Below are 26,803 nucleotides of genomic sequence, written 5' to 3' on the forward strand. Positions count from 1 at the left end.
TACCTGAGGATGCAATTGCCAGGGAAGCATTTTCTAGCTGGAAAGCTATGCCTTCTGAAAGGGAGGGAGGAAACTGGAAAAAAAAAAACCCTTACCTGGCATAACAAAGAACTACAGGAAACTCTCGATTTACCGGCACCTAAATAACCAGAAATCTCTGTTAACCGGCAAAATTCAGGAGTAGGTTCAGGTAAGTTTTACTTCATATTAGTGGCCGTTCCTGGAGCTGTGGCTGTGTAATCGGGTTCCTGCACTTGTTGGGGACACTTGGTCTGGGGCCGGGGTTCCTGCAGCTGTTGCTAAGCAACAGGGAAGCCTGGATTTGTTGCTGTGTACGGAGCTCTCGTACCTTTTACTATACCTCTCTGTAATCTGGACTTATTGATAAACCGGCACCATGCCGGTCCCGTCGGTGCCGGATAAAAAAAAGAGTTTCCTGTAGTTGAGAACAAATGTAACTAGTTTTACAAGATGAGGAATAGTAATATATGCAATATCTCACCTGTTGCACAGTCCCAAAGTCTGCATGAGTTATCGGCAGAACCGGTTAACACTTGTTTTGTGTCCCCTGATCATTAGATTAAGGAGAAAATGAATCACCTGTATGGAAATTTAAAAACACACACATAGGGTGCTGCAACAACTACCTAAAGATGTTCAGGCAGCAAATTTACTTCCTTCAAATAATGCTGTTTTATCGAATACTCTTAAGCAATGTTCCCACTAATTCTTTTTGGATGCGCAGCCCCTTTAACGGGCTGCACAGCCTGGGTGGGACCTCCAGACCGCTGTGCGGTCGACGGGAACATTGGTCTTAAATAGGAATTGCAAAGTGCTCAAATACAACTCTGGAGAACCACTCCATTTCTTTAAAGTGACATTATTGCCTGATGGTCTTTGAGTAATCAAAAGTTGCCAGGTAATAAAAATATCCTCAGTCTGACGGAGACGATTCCCCTATAATATGCAAATACTTTATTTTGCCAGGTCAGTGTCCTTATTTGAAAGAATGTAAAGCTAGAAGATTTTATTTGCAAAATTACTGGTTCAGAACCTGCATAAATCATTGCTGTGGTAATCCAAGACATTTTATAACATGTTAATGCACAAGTTGCACTAGTCCCACCAGATCTTAGTCGAGATCAGTACTCAATGGATTCCACAAACATTAAGATGTCCCGCATCAAGCTTCAGAGATTCCATGGCCCTCAATACCACATAGACATGCATGGTATCCATGTGCATCAAGGGTAAAGGTCATCAAAATGGGCTTTTCAGCATTGCCATTGTAGTTTTTTCCCCATTGGGTAAATATTCGTAGGAACTGAAAAAGTGTTTTCTTTTGAAAATTACTCATTTTATGATGCTGCGCAAAAGTGGAAGTACTTATTATTGCTCCCTGAAGACATGTACAATATCATGCCCACAATGGCAGGAATAACCCTCCTTCCAGTAAGAATTTTTGAAATTCAAATGATTCAGTCTTACAATTTCTGGAATCTCTCAAGTAGTCTCCAAAAGAGTATTCCCTATGAGAATTATGAAGTGTACTAAGGGCTTTACTGAAATTGGGACTCATGGGCACTCTACGCTCTGAAAGTTGAAGAAATGCATCAGTGTGAAAACATCACACAATTCTAACTGACTGATTGAGCTGATCCCGCCAAGCCTTTATTCTCAAGACAGGGTGGCCAGGCACATCTAAAGCCAAATAAAATGTTTCACACACACAGAAAGTAACAGTTTGGGGGCTTACAGTGAAGTTATCTCAACGTCAGAACAATACTTGGCTGTGTTAAATTTGGCATCAAACCAAAACATCTGGGGAAATTGGTATTTCAGTGGGAAACATACACAGTCAAATTACGAGGTTATGGTGGAGTGACTATTTCTACCAACTGCAATTTTTGGGCCATTTTGACCATTATCATTGTATGGTATTCTTGACCAAGACTTTAGATTTTCACTATGAATATATGAAGTGAATTTATCTGTGCAATATGTTAGCTACTACCTAATCAGATGATAAACACAAATGGCAACCTTGCCGTTAAGGATACAGTCAACATCTACACACCATACTGCTCCGGTGTGTCCAATGTAAGTGCCGAGCCTCTCGCCGTTCAGGGAATACCAGACATTAACAACCTGTGCAACAGAGAAAAACAGAATGAAGACATCATGGTTTTCCAATACTTAACTTCACTTAGAATCATCGAAATTTACGGCAGAGGAGGCCGCCATTGGTTGAATCTCTTTCATTCATATTTGTCAGAGAGAACACAAATACTAGAACAGAGTAACGGTTTTAATCATTTGTTAGAATCATAGAAATTCACGGCATGGCAGGAGGCCATTCGGCCTATTGTGTCCATGCCGGCTGTAAAAGAGCTCTCCAGCCTGATCCCACTTTCCAGCTCTTGGCCCGTAGCCCTGTAGGTTACGGCACTCCAAGTGCATATCCAAGTACTTTTTAAATGTGATGAGGGTTTCTGCCTCTACCACCCTTTCAGGCAGTGAGTTCCAGACCCAACCATCCTCTGGGTGAAAAAAGTTCTCCTCAACTCCCCTCTAATCCTTCTACCAATGACTTTAAATCTATGCCCCCTGCTTATTGACCTCTCTGCTATGGGAAATAGGTCCTTCCTATCCACTCTATCTAGGCCCCTCATAATTTTTGAATTACACCTCAATAAAGTATTTCCTCAGCCTCCTCTGTTCCAAAGGAACCAACCCCAGCCTATCCAATCTTTCCTCATTGCTAAAATTCTCCAGTCCTGGCAACATCCCTGTAAATCTCCTCTCTACCCTCTCTAGTGCAAACACATCGGGCTCAATTTTAATAGCCCTGAGGTGGTGGGTCGGCAGTGAAGATCGGGAAAAATGGCTTCAGACTGCCAACCCGCCTCCATCCCGCCCCAATTTTCGTATCGGGTCAGCCGCTCCCAAACTGACTCGACTGGAACCGGTGGGACAGGTAGCTAGGAATGTGGGATTAGGCTGGAGAGCTCTTTGTCAGCCGGCACAGACACAATGGGCCGAATGGCCTCTTTCTGTGCCGTAAACGTCTATGATTCTATGAGATGTTAATACTGGCTACAGGCTGGGGCACTAAGTGGATAGCATTGTGGCACTGGAGCCTCGAGCAAAGGAAAGGTGAGGAGGGGGAGGAAAGGATAAAAAAATATCAGAAGTTAGTCTTTAAACAAGTCTGACATTAAATTGATTATAAATTGATTTTTGAAACATTGTCACATTTATGATTTAAAGTACTTGCAGCCACCGTCCTCGCAGACACGTTCTGGAGTGGGGAAACAAAGGACCGAGTCGGGGCCGGAGCCACCAGTTTGCTTAGCTCGATCCCACCTTTACGCGACAGTGTATTTTTTTCGTTTATTTTATTAAATCCGATTTTTATTTTTTATTTTTTTTTTAAATCCCAGACCCCTTGAAATCTTCTGGCGGACCCCCGGTTGAGAACCCCTGATATAGGACACCCTTTCAATTCCCAGCTTGTGCTGAATTAGCTCTCAGCTGAGGCAGTACAACTGGCCTCCCCCTGCCTCTGGGCTACTGAGACAACACAGGGAAAAAAACCAGCCCGGGTTCCCACTCCGCATCACCGTCCAGCCCATGGCTCTGGACAGTGGGTAAGGACAGAACTAATGATGCGCTCCAAAGTCAAACAGCCTGCAATACACTTGCTGCCTAGCCTCACCGTAAGAATAAACATTCGGGTGATATGCAGGAGAGCCCACACACATGGAACTATACCCCCCAACAGGAGGAGAGAATATTGGGGAAAATGCATCATGTCAAAACAGGCAGAAAACAAAAGGGGAAGAGTCCACCATTTCACAAGCTGGGAAAAAGCAATAATGGACCACCAGAAAATGGATCTGGGCCATGACATGGTTGCAATCTTTGTGCTTTTAAAGATGCAAGTAGATATTGAAGAACACAAGCTGGCAATTTCAAAACATCTGTTGTTATAATCAATTTTCATAGAGCTGATTTAAGTTTGTGGAAAGTCAGCAAACATTTTTCAGTCTCTACTCGAGAGCCTGAAAGGCTGATAACTCAGCAGTACTGCTGCTGAACCGAGTTACCTGGGACTTTACATAGGGATTACACAGGATATACGGCACAGAAACCAGCCATTCAGCCCAACCAGTCCATGCCCACTCGAGCCTCCTCCGGTCTTTCCTCATCTAACGACCAGCATAACCCTCTATTCCTTTCTTCTTCATGTGCTTATCTGGCTTCCCCCTAAATTCATCTACACTTTTCGCTTCAACTACTCCCTGTGGTAGCAAGTTCCACATTCTCAGCACTCTCTGGGTAAAGAAGTTTCTCCTGAATTCCCTATTTGATTTCTTGGTGACTATCTTATATTGATGGACTCTAGTTTTGCTCACAAGAAAATGTATAGCAATATATCACTGTTTCAACCAATAGTGATCATATATAGGTTATTATACACTTGGCCACCACTTCACATCTTCGTGACTATTGATACATTCATAGGGTGTGACAATGCCAATTCCATAGAATAAGTTATTAGAGTGTTTTATATATAGATGTGCGTTATACTTACGGTATCTTTTGCACAGGAGAACACCAAATCACCTTCCCGGTTGTATTTAATCTGCGTGATTGATCTTTCATGACCTTGTAACAAGATGGGTTTCTGGTATAGAGCAAAAAAAAAAATTAAAATGGGATACACCACAATGTTGATACAAGATAGATTAATCATTCAATATAAACACATCAAAGCTAATATCCTGAAGTATCGTACGGTAAACTTGTTGATAAAACTCCCAAAGCTCTCTAAACCTTCACAAGTTTAAGGGCCAGAAAGTTTTTGAATCTGAAATACAACTCTCAGAAATCACAGAATCACAGAAACCCCACAGTGCAGATAGAGGCCATTTCGGCCCATCGAGCCTGCACCGACACATATCCCACCCGATCCCCGTAACCCCTACACCAACACATATCCCACCCTATCCCTGTAACCCCACATATTTTAATCCCCCTAACACTAAGGGTCAATTTATCATAGCCAATCAACCTAACCTGCACATCTTTGGACTGTGGGAGGAAACCGGAGCACCCGGAGAAAACCCACGCAAACACGGGGAGAATGTGCAAACTCCACACAGACAGTCACCCGAGGCCGGATTCGAACCCGGGTCCCTGGCCATAAAGAACAGTGTCTGTAAAGAGTGGCCCACGGGGACCAGGACAATCAGCCAGCACATTGTATTGGGCAGTTAAAGTGGAGTTAGGTCAATGCGTGCACAGTATTTTGGTGCAGATACATTTCCTATTATTTCAACAGATGAAGTGTAAAATGATTTTATCAAAGTGGTTGTACTGCATAATGAAGATATACCATATTCAACCAGCATTACCTAGACAGGATTATAATGTTTCAGACTCTGTTATGACATCAGAACTATTTCAATGGTTTGTCAATTCTTGCGGTATTAGTTTAGTTTTAAAAGTACGTCTGCACTCATTCAATCCAAAAGAAATTTCCACTAGACAGGAAGGCTGGTTTAGGAGATGTGCTTACGATGCAAAGGGCCTCCGACATTCAGCTTTAAGCTTCTCACAACAGAAGTGCTGCCGAGCAGCTTGCAGTCTGAAATGCAAGCTTTATTCTCTACCTGCTTGTCAGAGAGGAATTGTGACTAGGATTCCCGAACATCCTCCCAGTCTTGGCACACCACCACTTGCTCCAATTAAAAAAAGGATGCTTTGAAGAATAAGAACATAAGAAATAGGAGCAGGAGTAGGCCAATCGGCCCCTCGAGCCTGCTCCACCATTCAATAAGATCATGGCTGATCTGATCCTAACCTCAAATCTTCTATCACTCTGCATCCACCCAAACCCATGTGATCTCCCAGGAGAGGCGAAAAACCAGATAAAAGACCCCATGGCCAATTTGGGAGAAAAAAAATCTGGGAAATTCCTCTCCGACCCATCTAGGCGATCAAAATTCTTCCAGGAGATCACTCCGTCCCTATATTTTCTACAGTACTTACCTTCTGTAAAGGCGATCTCCACCCTAGCCAGGAACAGGAATAAAACCATCTCCTGAAATCTAACACAGAATTAGAACACAGTAGGAGCAGAACCAGGCTACACGGCCCCTGGGCCCACTCCACTACCCACAGGGCCATGACCATTCCGAACCTAGACTCATGTCCAATTTCCTGCCCGCTCCCCGTAACCCTTAATTCCCTTAACCTCTAGGAAACTATCTATTTCTGTTTTAAATTTATTTAATGATGTAGCTTCCACAGCTTTCTGGGGCAGCAAATTCCACAAACCTACCACCCTCTGAGTGAAGGAACAACTGTTTTCTTGGGAAGTATATTAATACGACTGCGTGATGTAAAAAAATGCAGCAGATACAAGGGCCAAGTACAAAACACTACGTGTCTTCTTCTCTTAGGCAGTCCCTCGGAACCGAGGATGACTTGCTTCCACATTAAAAATGAGTTCTCAGGTGACTGATGAGTCCAATGCAGGACCTGCAGTCTCTGTCACAGGTGGGGCAGACGGTGGTTGAAGGGGCGGGTGGGTGGGGTGCTTGGGTTGACGTGCGCTCCTTGCGCTTGGCTTCCGCTTGCTCCCGCCGAAGAGACTCGAGATGTTCGGCGCCTTCCCAGATGCTTCTCCTCCACTTTGTGCGGTCTTGGGCCAGGGATTCCCAGATGTCGGTGGGGATGTTGCACTTTTTCAAGGAGGCTTTGAGGGTGTCCTTGAAGCATTTCCGCTGCCCACCTCTCTTGCCGTGTCGGAGCTCAGAGTAGAGCGCTTGTTTTGGGCGTCTTGTATTGGGCATGCAGACAATGTGACCCGTCCATCGGAGCTGATCGAGCGTGATCAAAGCTTCAATGCTGGGGACGTTGGCCTGAGCGAGAACACTGACGTTGGTGCGCCTATCCTGCCAATGGATTTGCAGGATCTTGCAGAGGCAGCGTTGGTGGTACCTCTACAGTGCTTTGAGGTGCCTGCTGTACATGGTCCTTTAAATTGTCACCAGAGATTCCATTAACTTAGTTGGTAATTAAAACAGCTAACTAAGCCAGACTAGAATTGGTACTGCCTAGATTCACGTGGATAATGGCAACTTGATCAAGGTCACATCGGGAGCCCAGCACCTAACACAAGAACTTAAGAATTAGGAACTGGAGTCGGCCATACGACCCCTCCTAAATGAACCCTATTCCAGCATTCAACTAGGGTTTATTTCTAGGAGGTATAGAATTGGGAAGTTATGCTAGACCTGTATTGCAACTTGGTTAGACCACACTTGGAGTACTGTGTACAGTTCTGGTGGCCATATTATAAACAGGATATAGAGGCACTGGAGAGGGTGCAGAGAAGATTTACAAGGAAGATACCAGAAATGCAAGGGTATACATATCAGGAAAGGATGAACAGGCTGGGTCTCTTTTCTCTTGAAAAAAGGCTGAGGGGTGACCTAATAGAGGTCTTTAAAATTATGAAAGGTTTTGATAGAGTGGTTGCAGAGAGAATGTTTCCTCTTGTGGGGAAGAGCATAACTAGAGACCATCAATATAAGATAGTCACCAAGAAATCCAATAGGGAATTCAGAAGAAACTTCTTTACCCAAAGAATGGCAAGAATGTGGAACTCGCTACCACAGGGAGTGGTTGAAGGGAAAAGTATAAATACATTTAAGGGGAGACTAGACAAGCATATGAGGGAGAAGGGAATAGAGGGTTACGCTGATAGATTTAGATGAGGAAAGACAGGAAGAGGCTAGAGTGGAGCAAAAATGTCGGCACGGATTGGTTGGGCCGAATGGCCTGTTTCTGTGCCGTATATCCTATGTAACGACTTCAGTGCAAGCTTGGCTCAGTTGATAGCCCGCTGACCAGAGTCACAACAGCTTGAGTTCAAGCTCCACCCCAGAAACTGATCACATAGCCTAAGCTGAAAGTATCATCTTTCGGATGAGACATTAAACCGAGGCCCTGTCTGGCTGCTCAGGTGGATTGAAAAAGATCCTATTTGCAGGGTCCTGGCCACTAGTTATTCCTCAATCAACACCAAAGACAGATTACAAAAGCAAAATACTGCAGATGCTGGAAATCTGAAACAAAAACAGAAAATGCTGGAAATACAGCATCTGAGGAGGGAGAAACACAGTTACCCTTTCAAGTCGATGACATTTCGTCAGAACAAAGACAGATTAACTGAATATTTATCACATTTACTGTTTGGGAACTGGCTGCCACTTTTGTTTGGATAAGAGGCCACACTTGAAAAGTAATTCATTGTCTGTGTAGCACTTCAGGATGTCCAGAGCACCTGAGGGGGGCTATTTAATATAAATGTTATCTTTCAAGATGATAAAATTGGGAAGAAGTGAGGTTTGTGGGGGTATCGGTGCTGCTTCAAAAAGAACTTAATGCAAGTTTTCCACTTTGTGTCTAAGCGACTACACGGAGATAAAGTAATGCTCGGAATCAGGGGAATAAAGCTCTGGTGCGGGTATTTACAAATTATAAACAGTTTTCCAACATGAACAACGCAATGAGGCTCAAACATGCCCCCTCGTCCTCCCGACACCGAGGTTTCCCCCTCGGCGATGCCGGGGCTCCGGACTCATCCCAACAGCAACAATGTGCATTTATATAGTGCCTTCACGTAGCAAAACGCCCCGAGCAACATTCCCTCTAAGCCATGCGAGTTTGCCGTTCCCGTGATGCCCGGGCCTGGCTTTTTCCGATGTTAAGTGTTGCACAAGCGCAAAATTACAAATGGGCCCCCCTAAAAAAAAAAAGAGGGGGGTGGGGGGAAGAAACACTGGTCCCGAGGAGGCGCTTCACGGGGAGCGATTATCAAACAAAATTTGACACCGAGCCACATAAGGAGATATTAGGGCAGGTGACCCAAAAGCTTGGTCAAAGAGGTAGGTTTTAAGCAGCGTCTTAAAGGAGGAGGGAGAGGTTTAGGGAAGGAATTCCAGAGCTGAGGGCCCGGGGCAGCCAATGGTGGGGCGATGCTCAAGAGGCCAGAATTGGACTAAAATGATTGAATGCGATCGCTTCTGACTGAAGCCGCGGGAGGGGGGATCTGACCGGCCCCTCAGAACACCCTGACAGACCCACCATGGCTGCTGCTGTTTGTTGGTTGCCCGGCCGACGGCCTCTCACTCGCAGCCCGGTGTCTCGGCGCTTCACTCGCTCCGCCACAGCATGGAGAGCAAAGAAAGAGAGAAAGAGCCAGCGCGCAGGCGCGGCGCCCTCTCACCGCCGGAAGGAAACCCTCCCAGCCTGCTTCCGGTGGGGAGGGGGGGGTCAGGGGTCACTCCGCCGGCGTTGTCATGGCGACTTTCTGTAAGTCTGACTGATTAACAGTAGCGGAGCCGGTAATGTTCACTGCTTTTGGCCAATCTCTCTCTCTCTCTCTCTATATATATATATATATAAACAAGCCAGCTTCCTATATTTCGGTGGGTTTGTTCGGCCAGGGATCTCACTCTGCCAAAAGAAAATACTGCAGATGCTGGAAATCTGAGCTAAAAACAGAAAATGCTGGAGATACTCAGCAGGCCGGGCAGCATCCGTGGAGAGAGAAACAGAGTTAACGTTTCAGGTCGAAGACCCTTCCTCAGATCTCTCCGGGAACCCTGGAGCTGGAAAGGACTCCATCTTTCCATTAGGCACTTCTGGACTCAACATCCAGTTCAACAATTTCATAGAAACATAGAAGATAGGAGCAGGAGTAGGCCATTCGGCCCCTCGAGCCTGCTCCGCCATTCAATGCGATCATGGCTGATCATCCAAACTCAGTACCCTGTCCCTGCTTTCTCCCCATACCCCTTCATCCCTTTAGCCTTAAGAAATATATCCAACTCCTTGAATATATTTAATGAATTGGCCTCAACTGCCTTCTGTGGGAGAGAATTCCACAGGTTCACCACTCTCTGAGTGAAGAAATTCCTCCTCATTTCTGTCCTAAATGGCTTACCCCTTATCCTTAGACTGTGACCCCTGGTTCTGGACTCCCCGGCCATCGGGAACATCCTTCCTGCATCTAGTCTGTCTAGTCCTGTTAGAATTTTGTAAGGTTCAATGAGATCCCCTCTCATTCTTCTAAACTCCAGCGAGTATAAGCCCAATCGACCCAATCTCTCCTCATAGGTCATTTCAGTCCATAACCTCAGCCCCTATTATTTTTTTACATGGCAGCTGTTGATGAGTCTGCCATTGCCATTTACACTTCATCTAGACTCAACTTTTGTTTCTTAACTTGTCCCATTACCATCTCCTTTTACTCGCACCATCATCCCCTTTTGTCTCTTAATCTCTCCTGCCCTCCATCCTATCACAGACCTTCCCTTTTGTTCTTTCCTCCCCTCCCCGCAGGATCGACGGCACAGAAACATTCAGCCCAACCAGGAACACCGGCATGGACTGGTTGGGCCGCATGGCCTGTTTCTGTGCCGTATATCCTGTGTAATTTGCAAGCATGTTTGTTGGTGAAGAATTTTCAAATATTTTAGCTTTTTGCAATCCATTCCTAAATGTCCCATCATTTCTGAATGTAGTTCTGTGGTTCTCCCAATATGCCCAAGGTTGAAGCCAGCCGCCATCAAAACTTTTGCTCTTGTGCAACTGCAGCATTTTCACCAGGATTTCAGCTGACCATGATGACAAATACTCCACACGTGCCTTAAAATACGGATGGATTATTTTGGATAAAGGCGATGAATTGAACAATGCCTTGCGCTGTGTCCCTGAAATGGAGGTTTTGAAATTTGTAATGTTTGCATTCTTGTTGCTTGACATCAAGGCATAATTCCTGTAATTCTGATATGCATGTATATGAGTAGCAAGTGTTGTGCCAGTCTGTGACAAGCTGTTTAATAGTAAAAACATTGAAAACGAGGCATTGTATGCTCATAAAACATTACATAATCCTAACATTCCTTTCTCCTTTTAGAATCTACCACAAAGCAGTCACATTCTGGAGGACACTGGTTCAGTCTTAGATTGTGGAGCTGTCCTCGATCTGCCACCAGTGTACTCTTTTGGTGCACACTATAGACAAATAAACTGTAACTAAAAAACCATTAAATAAACTTAACAACTTAAATTAAAATTTGGTTGGCCGGGATGATGATGTACTCCAGTCCCCGCGGTGCCCACCGGCCACAGAAGGCCTCGAGCGTGCCGGCGGACACCGTGTGCTCCATCTCCAGGGCCACCCGGGCACGAACGTGGCTGCGGAAGAGAGGCAGGCATTCGGGCCGAACGACCCCCTCGACCGCCCGCTGCCTGGACCAGTTGATGGCCACTTTGGTCAGGCCCCAGGAGCAGTCCCACAAGGAGGTCGCCCCTGATCTGCCCGCTCTCCTCCGCACCAAAGATCAGGAGTGTGGGACTGAAGTGCAGCCAGAAATCGAGGAGCAGCCCCTTCAAATAATGGAAGAGGGGCTGTAACCTCTCACATTCAACATATACATGGAACACGGATTCCTCCAGGCTGCAGAAAAGGCAGGTGGCCTGGGAGTCTGTGAACCGACTGAAAACTTTATTGCACGGGACTGCTCCATACAACACCCTCCAGGCCAAGTCCCCAATAGATAAAGGGAGGACTCCCATGTAGAGAGCCCTCCATTGGGGACCCCACCTCCTCCGGACTCTGCCACCAGTGTAACTGAAGTATTAGTCAATAGGAATTTGCTAAGAACCTTCCATGTTTTCTGTTTCAGTTGAAGCTTCCTGCCTCCTCCTGGTGGCACTGCTTTGGGGTGGAACAAACCCCTTTCTGAAGAAGGGCACAGAGGGGATAGAGAAGGTGAAGTCTAGAAACTTTGTCACTCAGCTCTTTGCAGAGATGAAATTTTTATTTCTTAATTACAAGGTAAGAAAATTACTTTGAAATACTGCACTGACTGTACTGAATTCTTTAAAACATCACATGAGAAATGCCATACGGACAAGTCACCATTTGTTGTACTTGTTGTCATCTTTATTTTAAATAAGAAATAACATTGGTGGATTGGTCTAGGTTGTGGACCTATCCTTGATTTGCCATCGATGTAATTTTAAGGTCTGGCACAGACATGATGGGCCGAATGGCATCCTTCTGTGCTGTAAATTTCAATGATTCTGTAAATTTCAATGATTCTATCCCTCCTCTCTGAAATCAGTGTTTATTTGTTAACACCAAAAAATACCAAACATGCATTCTTTTAGTACTTTCTTTCCCGCTCACTCCACACTGCAGTTATGCCAGAGTCCCTTTCTGTTTTTCATTGCTCATTCCCTAGTCCTACTAGACTGTTCAACTGTACCCAAGTACTGGTTCATTGGTTTAATGCTGCCTCACTAGCCTTCCCCAGGTCTCCAACTCTGATAATCCTGAGTCATTGGATTAACCTTTGCTCCCCCACCCCCCAGCCATGCCACAATGACTATCTGTTCTTTCCAGCTCCCCAAAGCTTGCTCCCCAACCTTTCTTAATCCTCCACTGTGCATCTCTGACCAAGATACAGCTAATTGCTTTGACATTTGTTCCGGTTGGCTATGTTACAGTATTAGGCTGAAAAGGTATCCGATTTCCATCCAATTTTGCTCTGAGTTTAGCTTTAAAATTGGTGAAACTGAAAAATGCCAAAATAAGCACAGTTATCAAAGATAAAACACCAGAAATGGAAATCTGAAATATATTTCCAGCAGCAAGCATATAGCAGCGTATTATATCTCTCATACACATCCCAAAGCACTTCACATATAATTAATTACTTTTGAAATGCAATAAACTATTGCTATGCAGGCAATGGGTAGCCATTTTGCAAACAGCACTGAGCTGAGTGACCAGTTAGTCTGTTCTTGGTGATGCTGATTGAAAGAGGAATGTTGTTCAAGACACTGGGAGATCGCTAAATATAATGGCCCAGAAATTCGGGTTGGGGGCCTCCCGCGGGTGTAAGCCCCCGACCTGCACTTACCTTGCGCGCTGGCAGTTGAGCTGTAGGGCCCTGTGGAATTCCGCTCCGGGGCCTGGCCCAGCTGCCGGCGTGCTGTGCTTGTGTGTCCCAGGGGCGTAGTTAGTGCGTTGCGTCCCCTGGGATCACGTGAGCCATGGGCAGCCAATCGGAGGAGGGAAAAGCCCATTCATAAGATTGACAGGTAGACCTGTCAAAACTTATAAATACTACGGGCCCAAAATAACAGTAAACCTTCAAATAATTTTTTTTTTAAATCACACTTTTTAAATAAACTATAAATTACATTAAATAACTATTTTAAACAATAATTTAAATTTTTGAAAAAAATAATTTTATATTATAACGGGGCTAAAAATAAACTTACCTTGCTTTAAAGTATTTAAAAATAATAAACCTGTGGAAAAAATGTTTTAATTTTAATTAATTGACCACTTACCTTGCAAAAAGCAGGCCTTACACCTGCTTTTTAAATGTGTAAATCCTGCAGGCTTACCCTCCCGGGAAAACCTGTAAAAAAAAACTAAGTTCAAAGCGCACGCGCAGCCTCCCCTGCGCGCACGTTCATCCTCTGAACCCCTTCGTTCAGAGGATCGGAAGTGCCGGTTTCCCGCGCATGCGCAGTGCATGCAAGAAACCGGCAATTCCATTCGGCCTACGGGTGAGTACCCCGTGCGTACTCACCCAGGGAGAGCTTAATTTCTGGGCCAATATATTGAAAGTCTTACCACACTTTTATCAGAGGTACCCTGCAGTACCCTTCCCAGCACTCCCACATCCAGCAACCCCCCATCCCCCAATGCTCTCACACCCCAGGCCTCCACTGAGCGTAGCCCTTCCCTGACACCTCAAAGCATTTCCAGACCGCTTTCTCAGTGCCGCCAAATATCACTGCTCCTACCAGTGCTCCCACACTCCACAACCTTCACAACCCCCACCCTCATTTCTCCTAGGCTCCTCCAATGCTCTCACATCCCCAAACTCTCCTTTCCAAACCCTAGGACTGCCTTTCCAACAGTATAAATCTATATAGCCACGCTAATTCTCCATTACTGCTACATGCAAAATTTGCAGATGACTCAAAACTTGGAAGTATAGTTAACAGTGAGGAGGATAGTGATAGACATCTAGAGGACATAGACAGGCCGGTGGAAATTTAACGCAGAAAAGTGCGAAGTGATACATTTTGGTAGAAAGAATGAAGAGAGGAAATATAAACCAAAGGATACAATCCTAAAGGGGGTGCATGAACAGAGAGACCTAGGGGTACATGTGCACAAATCGTTGAAGGTGGTAGGGCAAGTTGAGAAAGCAGTTAAAAAAGCTTACGGGATCCTGGGCTTCATGAATAGAGGTATAGGGGTCGATTTTCCTGGAGCCGTCAGGCGGGGTTTCAGGCGTGTGGGGGGGGGAAATCCCGAATTCGGGGGTCCCAACACCATCCCGGCCAAAACCCCGCTCCACGCAAGTTTCAGAGGCGGCGGGTACCCGCCCCGCACTGGGACCCGCCGACCCCAGGCGGGAAGGGATTAGTGCCAATTAACTGCCTGTTAACAGGTAGTTAACAGGCAGTTTTTAGCCTAATCCCTATTTTTAAGGTTGAAGTGTGGGATTCCCGACAGCTCCAAACCACGCCAAGTTAGAGGAGGCGGGCCGTCGGGTTGAAGGAGTTGGAGGGGTCGAGATGTCGGTGTTCAGGTGAGTGATGGGTGCATGAGTGCAAAGGTAAGTGTGTTTGGTGTGTCTAAAGTGTGTAAAGAACTTTTACTTACCTGTACTTACCTTAACAGCCTTTCTTCCTGTAGCCGTCGGGAGCCCATCACTCAGCCGGCACTTAAAGCTGAACGGCTGCGATCTGTGAAAAGTGACAGCCTTCAGCTTTGAGTTCTGCTGAGAGTTCTAACTGAGTCTGTGCAGAAGGACTCATGTTAGAACTCAGACTGTCAGTGTTTGGCAGAACTCTTAACAGACGAAATTGCAGTCTGTGACGTCACCTGTTGCCGGGTGGCCCTTAATTGGCCTGCTGAGCCCGCTGGGCGGGCTCAACAAGGTCAATCAAGGGAAAATCGCGCGGATTGGCCGGACGTCGATGTAGGCGGGTCTAAAACCCGAAAGTTGTAGTTCCACCTTCTTCCCGACAGCTTCGGGAAAATCGACCCCATAGAGTACAAAAGCGTGGAAATTTTGATGAACCTGTATAAAACACTGATTCGGCCTCAACGGGAGTATTGTGTCCAATTCTGGGCACTGCACTTTAGGAAGGATGTGAAGGCCTTAGAGAGGGTGCAGAAAAGATTTACGAGAATGATTCCAGGGATGGGGGACTTCAGTTATGTGGGTAGACTGGAGAAGTTGGGGTTGTTCTCCTTAGAGCAGAAAAGATTGAGAGGAGATTTGATAGAGTTGTTCAAAATCATGAGGGGCCTGGACAGAGTAGATAGAGAGAAACTGTTCCCATTGGCAGAAGGGTCGAGAACCAGAGGACACAGATTTAAGGTGATTGGCAGAAGAACCAAAGGCAACATGAGGAAAAACTTTTTTACTCAGCGAGTGGTTAGGATCTGGAATGCACTACCTGAAAGGGTGGTGGTGGCAGACTCGATCACGGCTTTCAAAAGGGAGTTGGATAATTACCTGAATGAAAAAATTTTGCAGGGCTACGGGGAAAGGACGGGGTAGTGGGACTAACTGAAGTGCTCTTGCAGAGAGCCGGCACGGGCTCGATGGGCCGAATGGCCTTCTTCCGTGCTGTAACCATTCTATGATTCTATGCAGTTCCTTTGATCTACCACCTAACCACCTGCAGCTTGAAACATCTCTCTGCTGTCTTTCTCTGCGTGCTGGGCCTTTAAAAAATTACATAGTTAAAATGACTTTTAATCATAATTAAGGCCACTGATCTAGTTTCTATGCAAATAAGCACATAATCATAGAATTTGAGCCAGAAAAGATCACCAGCTCTACTACAATATTCTGCAATAAAAAATTTTGAATGACTGTAAATCAGTGGCCCTGATAATGTATCCAAGTTTGCTGACGATACAAAGCTAGGTGGGAAAGTAAGTTGTGAGGAGGATGCAAAGAGACTGCAAAAGGATATAGACAGGTTAAGTGAGTGGGCAAGAACATGGCAGATGGAATATAATGTGGAGAAATGTGAAGTTATCCACTTTGGTAGGAAGAATGGAAAAGCAGAGTATTTTTTAAATGGTGAGATTGGGAAATGTTGGTGTTCAGAAGGACCTGGATGTCCTTGTACACGAATCACTGAAAGTTAACATGCAGGTACAGCAAGCAATTAGGAAAGCAAATGGTATGTTGGCCTTTATTACAAAGGGAGTGGAGTATAAGAGTAAGACAGTCTTGCTGCAAATATATAGGGCTTTGGTGAGACCACACCTGGAGTACTGTGTATAGTTTTGATCTCCTTACCCAAGGAAGGACATACTTGCCTTAGAGGGAGTGCAGCGAAGGTTCACCAGACTGGTTCCTGGGACGGGGGGATTGTCCTATGAGGAGAGATTAAGTATACTAGGCCTATATTCTCTGGAGTTTAGAAGAATGAGAGATGATCTCATTGAAACATACAAAATCCTTGCAGGGCTTGACGGAGTAGATGCTGGGAGGATGTTTCCCCTGGCTGGGGCATCTAGAACTAGGGGGCATAGTCTCAGAATAAGGGGTCGGCCATTTAGGGCTGAGATGAGGAAAATTTCTTCACTGAAAGGATTGTGAATCTTTGGAATTCTCTACCCCAGAGAACTGTGGATGCTGAATCGTTGAGTATATTCAAAACAGAGAGCGATAGATTTTTGGATACTAAGGGACACAAGGGAGAATGGGGATAGTGCAGGAAGGTGGAGTTGAGGTAGAAGATTAGACATGATCTTATTGAAGGGCAGAGCAGGCTCGAAGGCCGAATGGCCGACTCCTGCTCCTATTTCTTATGTTCTTATGATAGTAATTTGTGCATTGCACAGCACAAAACAATATATCCTCTTACTCACCATGAGCAAAATCATGGGCGATCCGCTGGTATATTTAAATGTGTTGTCTAGCGCTGAGCTGAACCTGGATTCATACTTGCCCCATAAATACCCTCAGTTGTTCAAACCAGCTACAATGATTTGGATTAGTCTGTTTAGAGCAGCGGCTTTAAAGGGAAGAGCAAAGCATCACACCTGTTCCAGACTCCAGGCAACCCACGAGCAACATTACCGGCTAGTGTTGGAAGAAGAATTGAGAAACAGTGTTTACTTACCTGTTTTCATTTATTTTTTTCAGTATTTGGTGCCTTTTCTTCTGAACCAAAGTGGATCAGTTATCTATTACTTCACATTGGCTTCTACAGGTCAGTGTGCTCATTCATTTTAATAGATGCTTTACATTGCCGATGTTTTATTAAAGCCACTGCTTTTTACAGCAGCCTCTTCATCAAATGCCACTTTCTGAGGCCTTTCCAATTATTTGAAACTACAAGCATAATTTGGAGCAGATGCATACGCCTTCTATTTAATCTCATTTCCTTCGCTTTGCCAAAGAACAACTTTGTAATGGAATTTTCTTCAAGAATAAATTTCTCATGTCGTTGTCATACAAATCTTTCTGCACGTGAACATTTTAAAGTAAATGCTGTTCACTGGTTCTTACTGCAGCGTGAGTGAATCTTCCCAGGAATCTGGGCCCAGGAGCTCAATTGTGCTGTTTAGCTGCTATCTTGATCTGTCACTTTTCCTTTTTAGTTTTCTCAATAAAATAACTATTCCTGATCAAAAATGCCAGTTCCTGGACCAATGCTAGTCATGTTTTGTAATTGCCCTGTAAGAGCTGCATGATGATAGTGGGGGTTGATTCAACCTCAGACGTTTCTCTCTGCTGGGGAATAGCATCTTGGAAGATGCTAAGCACAGACGTGACAACTCAGCTGATACTGGGATTCCACACTTTAGAAACAGTCGTGACCTAGGTGATGATGGCAAGGTCACATTTACTGCCCATCCCCAGCTGCTCTGAGAAGGTAATGGTGGGCCACCTTCTTGAACTGCTGCATTCTTCGTGCATTCTCCCGCAACGCTGTTCGGTGTGGAATTCCAGGACTTTGACCCAGGAAAGATGGAAAAACCAAAGACATATGTCCAAGTCAGGATGGTGTATGATTTGGAGAGGAAATTGGGATTGATAATGTTCCCATGACTTAGTTCTTTTCCTTCTCGGTGGTGGAAGTCATGGGGCTGGGTGCCAGTGTTCCCTGTCATTTTTTGGGGCCGCGCAGCCCATTCAACATTCCGAGCGTGCACGTTTCTTTCAATTGAAAAGCCGGCTCACTGGCTGCGCGGGACCCCTGGAGCGCTGCGCGGCCCTGCAGCTTAAAGGGAACATTGCTGGGAGGTGCTGTAGGTTAGGGACATGCATCTTTTTTAGCATGTTGTAAAATTGAGATGTCAAGAATCTGACTTAAACACACTTTTTGGGCTGGATTTTTCCAACCTCGGTGGGTCCGGGGCGGGCGGGCGACCTCCATGGCGTGTGGGGACCTGGCATCTGTCTCGATCCCAGCCTCTGGCAAGATTTTCCGTTGATGGGGCTTGTTAAGCCCGCCCTGTGAGGTTCCTAGCCAATTACTAGGAAGTGGGTCTGATGACGTCATTTGATGACGCGTCATCAGCCGGTTTCCTTAAAGGGGCCATGTCCAAATTGATTTTGACAGTTCTGCTGTCAGTGTTCTGCAGCATTGAGGTGCGTGTGCGTTTTTTGCATTGAAAAGCCGGCTGAGCAGGATCCCTGGCGCGTGGCCGCGCTGCATACAGGGAACATTGCTGGTGAGCATTTTGTGATGCGAGTCTGTCGTTGCAACTACAGTCACCATCGCGCGAACACGATTTACCAACTTTACGTGGTGGCCGGTGTATCAGGTTATATCAGTTTCAAGCAGAATTTTGACAACTTCAGAAACTAAAACTTAACTCGTTGTTTAAGTTCTGTCAGCTCTGGGGTAAATGGACAGAATCAAGAAAGGTTAATATGATTAGCTTTCATTTCAGTTCACTTTTGAAATGTGTTTATTTAATGATGATAGTGGATGCACATACTTATTCTTACATAACTTTGAGAGGTAATTATTGAGTGAAAATGTCTCTCTTTGCAGATCTGTCGTTGGCTGTGCTCTTATCAAATTCACTAACATTTCTGTTCACATTACTAACTGGAAAGTTACTTGGGGAAGATATTGGTGGTAAACGTAAGTACAATATGTATATTAATACAAAATCTTTTACATTACCCAACTAGTCCATGCCGGTGTTTATGCTCCACACGAGCCTCCTCCCGCCCTACTTCATCTAACCCCATCAACCTATCCTTCTAGTCCTTTCTCCCTCATGTGTTTATCGAGCTTCCCCTTAAATGCATCGATACTATTCGTCTCAACCACTCCCTGTGGTGGCGAGTTCCACATTCTAACCACTCTCTGGGTAAAGATGTTTCTTCTGAATCCCCCATTGGATTTATTAGTGACTATCTTATATTTATGGCCCCCACTGGTCTCCCCTGCAAGTGGAAACATCTTCTCTACATTTACCCTATCAAACCCTTTCATAATCTTAAAGACCTCTATCAGGTCACCCCTCTGTCTTCCCTTTTCTAGAGAAAAGAGCCCCAGCCTGTTCAATCTTTTCCGATAGGTATAACCTCTCAGTTCTGGGATCGTCCTTGCAAATCTTTTTTTGCACCTTCTCCATCGCCTCTTTCCCTTTTACAATATAGAGACCAGAACTGTGCACGGTGCTCCAAGTGTAGTCTAACCAAGGTTCGATACAAGTTTAACACAACTTCTCTGCTTTTCAATTCTACCCCTCTCGAAATGAACCCCAGTGCTGTGTTTGCTTTTTTTTATGGCCTTATTAACCTGCATGTTTTGTGTATCTGTACCCCCCAGATCCCTCTGCTCCTCCTCACCATTTAGATGCTTATTTTCCAAGGAGTATGTGGCCTCCTTATTCTTCCTACCAAAATGTAACACCTCACACTTATCTATATTGAAGTTCATATAAAGCATGAACAAAGTATGATTTACTGACCTTAACTTTGCATCACTGCATCAACCAACAGCAAATTTGTTAACACACACCAACTTCATGTAAATAGGGGCATTGTGATGACGTTGTGAGTTTTATTTATTGTGTATTTGTCAAGTCACTCTTTAAAAACATGCTCTCTTTTTCCTTTTTTTATGTCTTTTTTTCCAGAGGCTATGGCAGGAATGCTGCTGACTATCCTGGGCGTTACTTTGTGTGTTGCTAGCACAATCAGCATGGAAACTTGACCTAAAGGGAATCTGATGTATCAAAGGGATGGAATCCAGCTTTTAGTTCGACAGCTGTATTTGAACATCTCATAAAATGAGGCAGAAACAAAGGGCAGAATGGCAAATGAACAGAACTCTTATCTGGATGTATCTCCGAATTGGAGCAGAATGGATAGTCAGTATCTAAGACAAGCACTTTGAAAATATAAAACTGTACTGCAATTGGTATGTTTAGATTACGTCGGAGTTTTGTACAGAAAAAAAGATAGTAGCTATCTTCAATCTGGTGTCATATTGGGGCCAGTAATTTTCAATTCTTGATTGCAGCAAGGATACAGCCATGTCCTGGCATAAAACAATCATGTATATTTTTCTTCCTGTGAAGTGAAAGGCTTTGTAATACTGAACATCAAAGAATGGAACAATAGCGAAATACTGCGGATGCTGGAAATCTGAAATAACAACAGAAAATGCTAGAAAGACTCAGCAGGCCAGGCAACATCCGTGGAGAGAGAAACAGAGTTAACGTTTCAGGTCCTGACGAAGGGTCTTCGACCTGAAACCTTGACTCTGTTTCTCTCTCCACGGATGTTGCCTGGCCTGCTGAGTCTTTCCATCAAAGAATGGAAGCCGTGCTGTAGCTGATTGGAAAGGTAGATCCGCTGTGAATGTTTAAAGTTGGAACAGTAGTGACAAACAAAGTCAGTGTACTGTACTCTTTCCCTTTAAGCTGCACATCCACGCAACGCTCTCTCCAGCTCACCGGCTTTTAAATGGAAAAAACACGCATACGTGGAATTTTGAATGGGCTGCAAGGCCCCCCCAAAATTAGAGGGAACATTGCTCTCTTGACACCTTCTTATTGTAACCCCAGAATAATCGATTAGAGTTTCACCAGTTTATTTTAAGTCTGTGATACTTTTTTCCTGCCACTAGATGGTATTAATGCATTTATAAAGCATATATATTTCTTTTTTTAACAGGAACTGATTATTGTAACAATATAGCACTGTTGTGTATCCATAAATCTATGGACCCATACAGTACACAATTTTTTGCGAGATTTCTAAGATTTTCCCAAATAACATATCATTTTTTTCATTAGTGTGCCTGTAATTGTGATAGAATACGTATGGAGTTTCCTACAGAGAGCTCTGGGATATGGGAAATAATTTACCTGCTGCATTAAGAAGCTTGTGAGTCTGAAGGACAAATTGGACAACATGCAAAAAGGGAACCATTGTGACAACAAGGAATGACCTATTGTGAAGTCATCTTGTTCAATAGCATTTATCATCTAGCCAGATACAATGTTTGACTAAGGGTGATTGTGTTGCATTTGAACTCTTTTAATTAAAAGACCATTTTTATTATTTTTAATCTCTTTCGTCACTGGGTTTTCCTAATACATGTGGGCAATGTCTTCCTCTTCCAAATAGTAGGCCGGGTAAAAACTGCTACACAGTAGATTGAGCTGGATATGGCAGGGACAGCCATTTCTTCTCTCAAGAACAGGATTATAAAATACCATAGTATGAACAGGCAGTGCAGCATATGCAATATCCACCCAATCTATTATCAGTTTGAATATTAAACCATGGTATACAATTGTAGATAAGGACTTAATATTGGCAAAGGCACTCGCCGCTGGCCCTGAAGAAAGCTGCCCATCTCGCGATCTCTGTGGCGAGAAGTTTGCCTTTTTCGACATACAATTGATTTCATTGCAGTATAGTGGGGATCCCCTAGTGCAATGCTGCTGTGACGTCAACAAGCTGTCTAAGCAGCCAATCACACTGCAGAATTCTCACAGACAGAGGGAGCCAGGAAATGAGAAGCTGCTTTTATCCGGACTTTTTATAAATGTTACAGAGAGCAAAACAAAGATTGGGACTCTCCTGTGGGGATAAGGTAGAACCTGAAATATGAACGAACTTCGAAAATGTTTTTTAAAGTTTTTTAAAAATTGTAATTTTTATCACAATGGAGAAATTTGACACTCCACAAATATAAAAAATAGTTTTTCAGGGCTAGAACGTTTGTTTAGCAGGCAATACGCTGTTAAAACCCCAGTTACACCTAATCCAACAAGGCGGTATTCAACGTGGTATTTAACAGCGATTATACCACGGAAAAGCCAGAGTTTTTGTCAGTTTCACCGATTTCACAGATTACACTGATTGCTGGCAGGGGGTGGGTGGGGTTGCGCCACAGCGCAGCCAGTGTCGGAACAGTGAATGACTGACCACAACTTCAGGATTTCCGTGTTTAGATATGCGTGCGCCAAACCCTGAAGTTGCGGTCATTTTCAGAGGGTTAATGATGGCGAGCGCCGTTAGTTCGCCGTTATTAGCCACCGGGGCCATTAATTGTTCTACTGCTCCTATGTCTATCTCCCATGTTCATTCTGTAAACACCAAATGAAATAAAAGCTGAAAATGCACGATCTTCTGTCCTGGGAAAAGCCGATCCAGCAACGGCAAGATTTGCAAACGGTAAAGGACATGGCTGTGAAACGAAGTTAAGGAAAGAAAGCAGCACATTACAAGTGACTATTGTGGATTACAAGGTGATAGGTGGATGGTCTGCTCAGAGCATCTGAACAAGAAAGTCTGATTGACCACTGAAGGTCAAGGGTAAAGCAATGTTACAGATATTATAATTAGACTGGCTCAATAGAGTATATTCACAAGACCCTTTAAACAACTAAATAAGACTTTTTGGAGGACATGTGGCCATGCTGTGCTTCAGCATTTTAAGTACAGTATTGTACTAAGATTTGAAAGCATCTTGATTTAAAAATTACGGGGTAAAAATTCAGTTGCTTTGCGCCTCCTGTTAGGGCGCTACTCAATTTTTAGCCCTACTTGTCTATAACATTTGACGTTTTACAAAAACCTTTTTTTCTGCCAGTTTTCACTCCTGAAGACGTTTCGACACCTTGCTGGTTAAATGGTCACGGTTGGTGGTACCCCCTTCTTGAAGGTGTTATTGACTCCGTACTGGAAAACAGTGCCGTGGGCGCTGATGTCCCCTGCATTATTGAATCCTTGCTGGGTTACGGTTCTACAGTTGTTCTCTTGTGCCTCACCCAAGTTAGCAAGTCTTCCTACGAGAACCTAAACTGTGAGTGTCAGCTAAAGGGGATCTCATTGAAACCTATAAAATTCTAACAGGACTAGACAGACTAGATGCAGGAAGGATGTTCCCGATGGTCGGGGAGTCCAGAACCAGGGGTCACAGTCTAAGGATAAGGGGTAAGCCATTTAGGACAGAAATGAGGAGGAATTTCTTCACCCAGAGAGCGGTGAACCTGTGGAATTCTCTACCACACAAGGCAGTTGAGGCCAATTCATTAAATATATTCAAGAAGGAGTTAGATATATTTCTTAAGGCTAAAGGGATCAAGGGATACGGGGAGAAGGCAGGGACAGGGTACTGAGTTTAGATGATCAGCCATGATCTCATTGAATGGCGGAGCAGGCTCGAGGGGTCGAATGGCCTACTCCTGCTCCTCTCTTCCATGTTTCTATGTAAAGGGGGCGGGGGGTAGCTATAGAAACAACTTGAGTCCAGTCCTGTTCTCACCTGATGTCTTATGTTCACACTTGCGGCAGGACTCAGTGGATAGTAATTAGGAGCCAGGGCCCATTTAACCTCCTTAATATACACGGAGCCCAATTGCAGCATTCATACTGGCAGCCTAGCTGCGATCAGCTAACTTAGCATGGACTGCAGATGAAACCTGGAAACTTCTGGTTTATATGGCTCAACTATTCACTGTCTTGGTCAGTTGAGCGATCTCAGAAGCTTTTATCTATTAGTTTTAATGAGGACTTTTCAATAGCATGTTGATGTTTTTTTTAAATCCTGAGGACATGAGAGGTGGTATATAAACGCGACCTCTTTTATTCTCTCATAACACAGTGCATGGTGCAGGTTAATTAAAGAGTGAGAGAAAATAAATAGAAAATGGGCCGCTTGAATGTACGCTGCAGCAGAAGGTACTGGAGAACAAACAGAACTTTGGCTAATTATTCATTAGCTCAGGAACACTGGCCAAGTGCACCTATTTCCACCTCCGGAACATCGCCCGTCTCCACCCTTGCCTCAGCTCATCTGCTGCTGAAACCCTCATCCATGCCTTTGTTACCTCTAGACTTCACTATTCCAACGCACTCCTGGCTGGCCTCCCACGTTCTATCCTACATAAACTTGAGGTCATCCAAAACTCGGCTGCCCGTGTCCTAACTCGCACCAAGTCCCGTTCACCCATCACCCCTGTGCTCACTGACCTACATTGGCTCCCGGTTAAGCAACATCTTGATTTAAAAAGTCTCATCCTTGTTTTCAAATCCCTCCATGGCCTCGCCCCCTCCCTAACTCTGTAATCTCCTCCAGCCCCACAACCCCCCCGAGATATCTGCGCTCCTCCAATTCTGGCCTCTTGCACATCCCCGATTTTAATCGCTCCACCATTGGTGGCCGTGCCTTCAGCTGCCTAGGCCCTAAGCTCTGGAATTCCCTCCCTAAACCTCTTTACCCCTCTTTCCTCCTTTAAGATGCTCCTTAAAACTCTGTGACCAAGCTTTTGGTCATCTGCCCTAATTTCTCCTTATGTGGCTCGGTGTCAAATTTTGTTTTATGACACTGCTGTGAAGCGCCCTGGGATGTTTCAGTACGCTAGAGGCGCCATATAAAAATAAGTTGTTGTTGTTGCTCCCATTGATGTCTCACCTGAGTTTAACTAATACAGCGCTGGCCAAAGATGAAATCTGGGATCTTTCTGATTTGGGTCATCAGTACCTCAACTGGCTGACACCTCACAGTAGTGATAATGAAATGCTGCATTGTCAGAGATGGACGGGGGCGATTTTGCCAGCCCTGGGGAGGCGGGTTTGGAGGCGGGACTGCCGGGAAAATGGCAGAATCTGGGGGCGGGTACCCATCCCGCCCCCAACCCGCCTCCGTGCCATCTTCCCAGGAGGCGGGTAGCCGACCCGCGCTGGGAGCCACCTCCCCGAGGCGGGAAAGGGATTAGTGCCAATTAACTAACTGCCTGTTAACAGGTAGTTAACAGGCAGTTTTTTGGCTAATCCCTATTTTCAGCCCTGAAGTGTGGGCTTCCCGACGGCTCCGAACCTCGCCAGGGTCAGCGAGGCGGGCCGTGGGTCTGCGGGGGTCGGAGGGGCCGAGATGTCCGGTGTGCAGGTGAGTGTGCAAGATCCTGCAAATCCAATGGCAGGATAGGCGCACCAACGCCAGTGTTCTTGCTCAGGCCAACATCCCCAGCATCGAAGCTTTGACCACGCTCGATCAGCTCCGATGGACGGGTCACATTGTTCGCATGCCTGATACGAGACTCCCAAAACAAGCGCTCTACTCGGAGCTCCGGCACGGCAAGAGAGCCCCAGGTGGGCAGAGGAAACGCTTCAAGGACACCCTCAAAGCCTCCTTGAAAAAGTGTAACATCCCCACTGACACCTGGGAATCCCTGGCCCAAGACCGCACAAAGTGGAGAAGCATCCGGGAAGGCGCCGAAGATCTCGAGTCTCTTCGCCGGGAGCAAGTGGAAGCCAAACGCAGGCAGCGCAAGGAGCGCACGTCAACCCAAGCACCCCACCCACCCGCCCCTTCAACCACAGTCTGCCCCACCTGTGACAGAGACTGTAGGTCCCGCTTTGGACTCATCAGTCACCTGTGAACTCATTTTTAATGTGGAAGCAAATCATCCTCGGTTCCGAGGGACTGCCTAAGAGAAGAGATGGGTGCATGTGTGCAGAAGTGAGTGTGTGAGGTGAGTATAAAGTGTTTTAATAAGTTTCACTTACCTTTACTTCTTCCTGAAGGCTTCCTCCCTTCAGGTCTCGGGAGTCCCTCAGCTTACCGGCACAGAAAGCAGAATGGCCGCTGAACTGTCAAAAGCTGCAGCATTCTGCTTTCTGGTCTGGAGAGATCTCTAACTGAGCCTGAGTGGAAGGACTCAACTCAGAAGACAGATTGTCAGTGTTTGACAGCTTCACAGAGCCGTCAAACGATGACATTTCATCCGTCAAAAGCTCTTGGCAGATGAAACGTCACTCGCTGACATCACCTGTAACCGGCTTTCCCTTAATTGGCCTGCTGAGCCCGCTGGGCAGACTTAACAAGGTCAATCAAGGGAAAATAGCGTGGGTTGGCCACAAGTCAATGGAGGCGGGACTAAAACCCGACAAGTGGGAGTCCCACCTCCAAAAGCTCCCCATTGACAAAATCCAGCCCAAGTTGTCTTTCAGATGGAATGTTATACTAAGGCCATCGTCTGTCCTCTGAGGTTGATGTAAAAGATACCATGACACTATTCAGGGAAGAGCAGGGTGAGTTCTCCTAGTCAACATTTATCCCTCAACTAACATCACTGAAGCATAATCTGTTCATTTATATCATTGCTGTTTGTGGGAGCTTGCTGTGCGTAAATTGGCTGCCGTGTTTTCTTACATTACAACAGTGA

The 26,803-nt window shown here is 45.2% G+C and overlaps 2 protein-coding genes across 3 annotated transcripts in view; one reads left to right on the forward strand and one right to left on the reverse strand.

The window, feature by feature from the left end:
- eif3i (eukaryotic translation initiation factor 3, subunit I) overlaps positions 1-9,317 on the reverse strand; it is a 35,025-nt gene extending 25,708 nt beyond the window's left edge. The window contains exons 1-4 of the mRNA XM_085962957.1: positions 9,163-9,317; positions 4,598-4,690; positions 2,061-2,148; positions 503-568 (exon numbers count right to left, since the gene is read on the reverse strand). Of these exons, the coding sequence (XP_085819083.1) occupies positions 503-568; positions 2,061-2,148; positions 4,598-4,690; positions 9,163-9,165 (250 nt within the window). The 5' untranslated portion in view covers positions 9,166-9,317. The remainder of the gene's footprint in view (positions 1-502; positions 569-2,060; positions 2,149-4,597; positions 4,691-9,162) is intronic.
- Position 9,318: 1 nt separating this feature from the next.
- On the forward strand, positions 9,319-21,686 carry tmem234 (transmembrane protein 234). 2 transcript variants are annotated; one of them, XM_085962959.1, is made up of 5 exons: positions 9,319-9,390; positions 11,772-11,923; positions 17,295-17,361; positions 19,156-19,248; positions 20,255-21,686. In XM_085962959.1, exons 1-5 carry the CDS (start codon positions 9,378-9,380, stop codon positions 20,329-20,331), a joined length of 402 nt encoding a protein of 133 aa, XP_085819085.1. In that variant the 5' UTR covers positions 9,319-9,377; the 3' UTR covers positions 20,332-21,686. The 2 variants fall into 2 exon arrangements, with proteins under 2 accessions (XP_085819085.1, XP_085819084.1); XM_085962958.1 differs by lacking the exon at positions 9,319-9,390 and having other exon boundaries at positions 11,756-11,923.
- The last annotated feature ends 5,117 nt before the right edge of the window (positions 21,687-26,803 follow it).

Source organism: Somniosus microcephalus, chromosome 20, assembly GCF_052327205.1.
Source record: "Somniosus microcephalus isolate GS21.2 chromosome 20, FLI_Smic_1.0, whole genome shotgun sequence".
Taxonomy (NCBI): domain Eukaryota; kingdom Metazoa; phylum Chordata; class Chondrichthyes; order Squaliformes; family Somniosidae; genus Somniosus; species Somniosus microcephalus.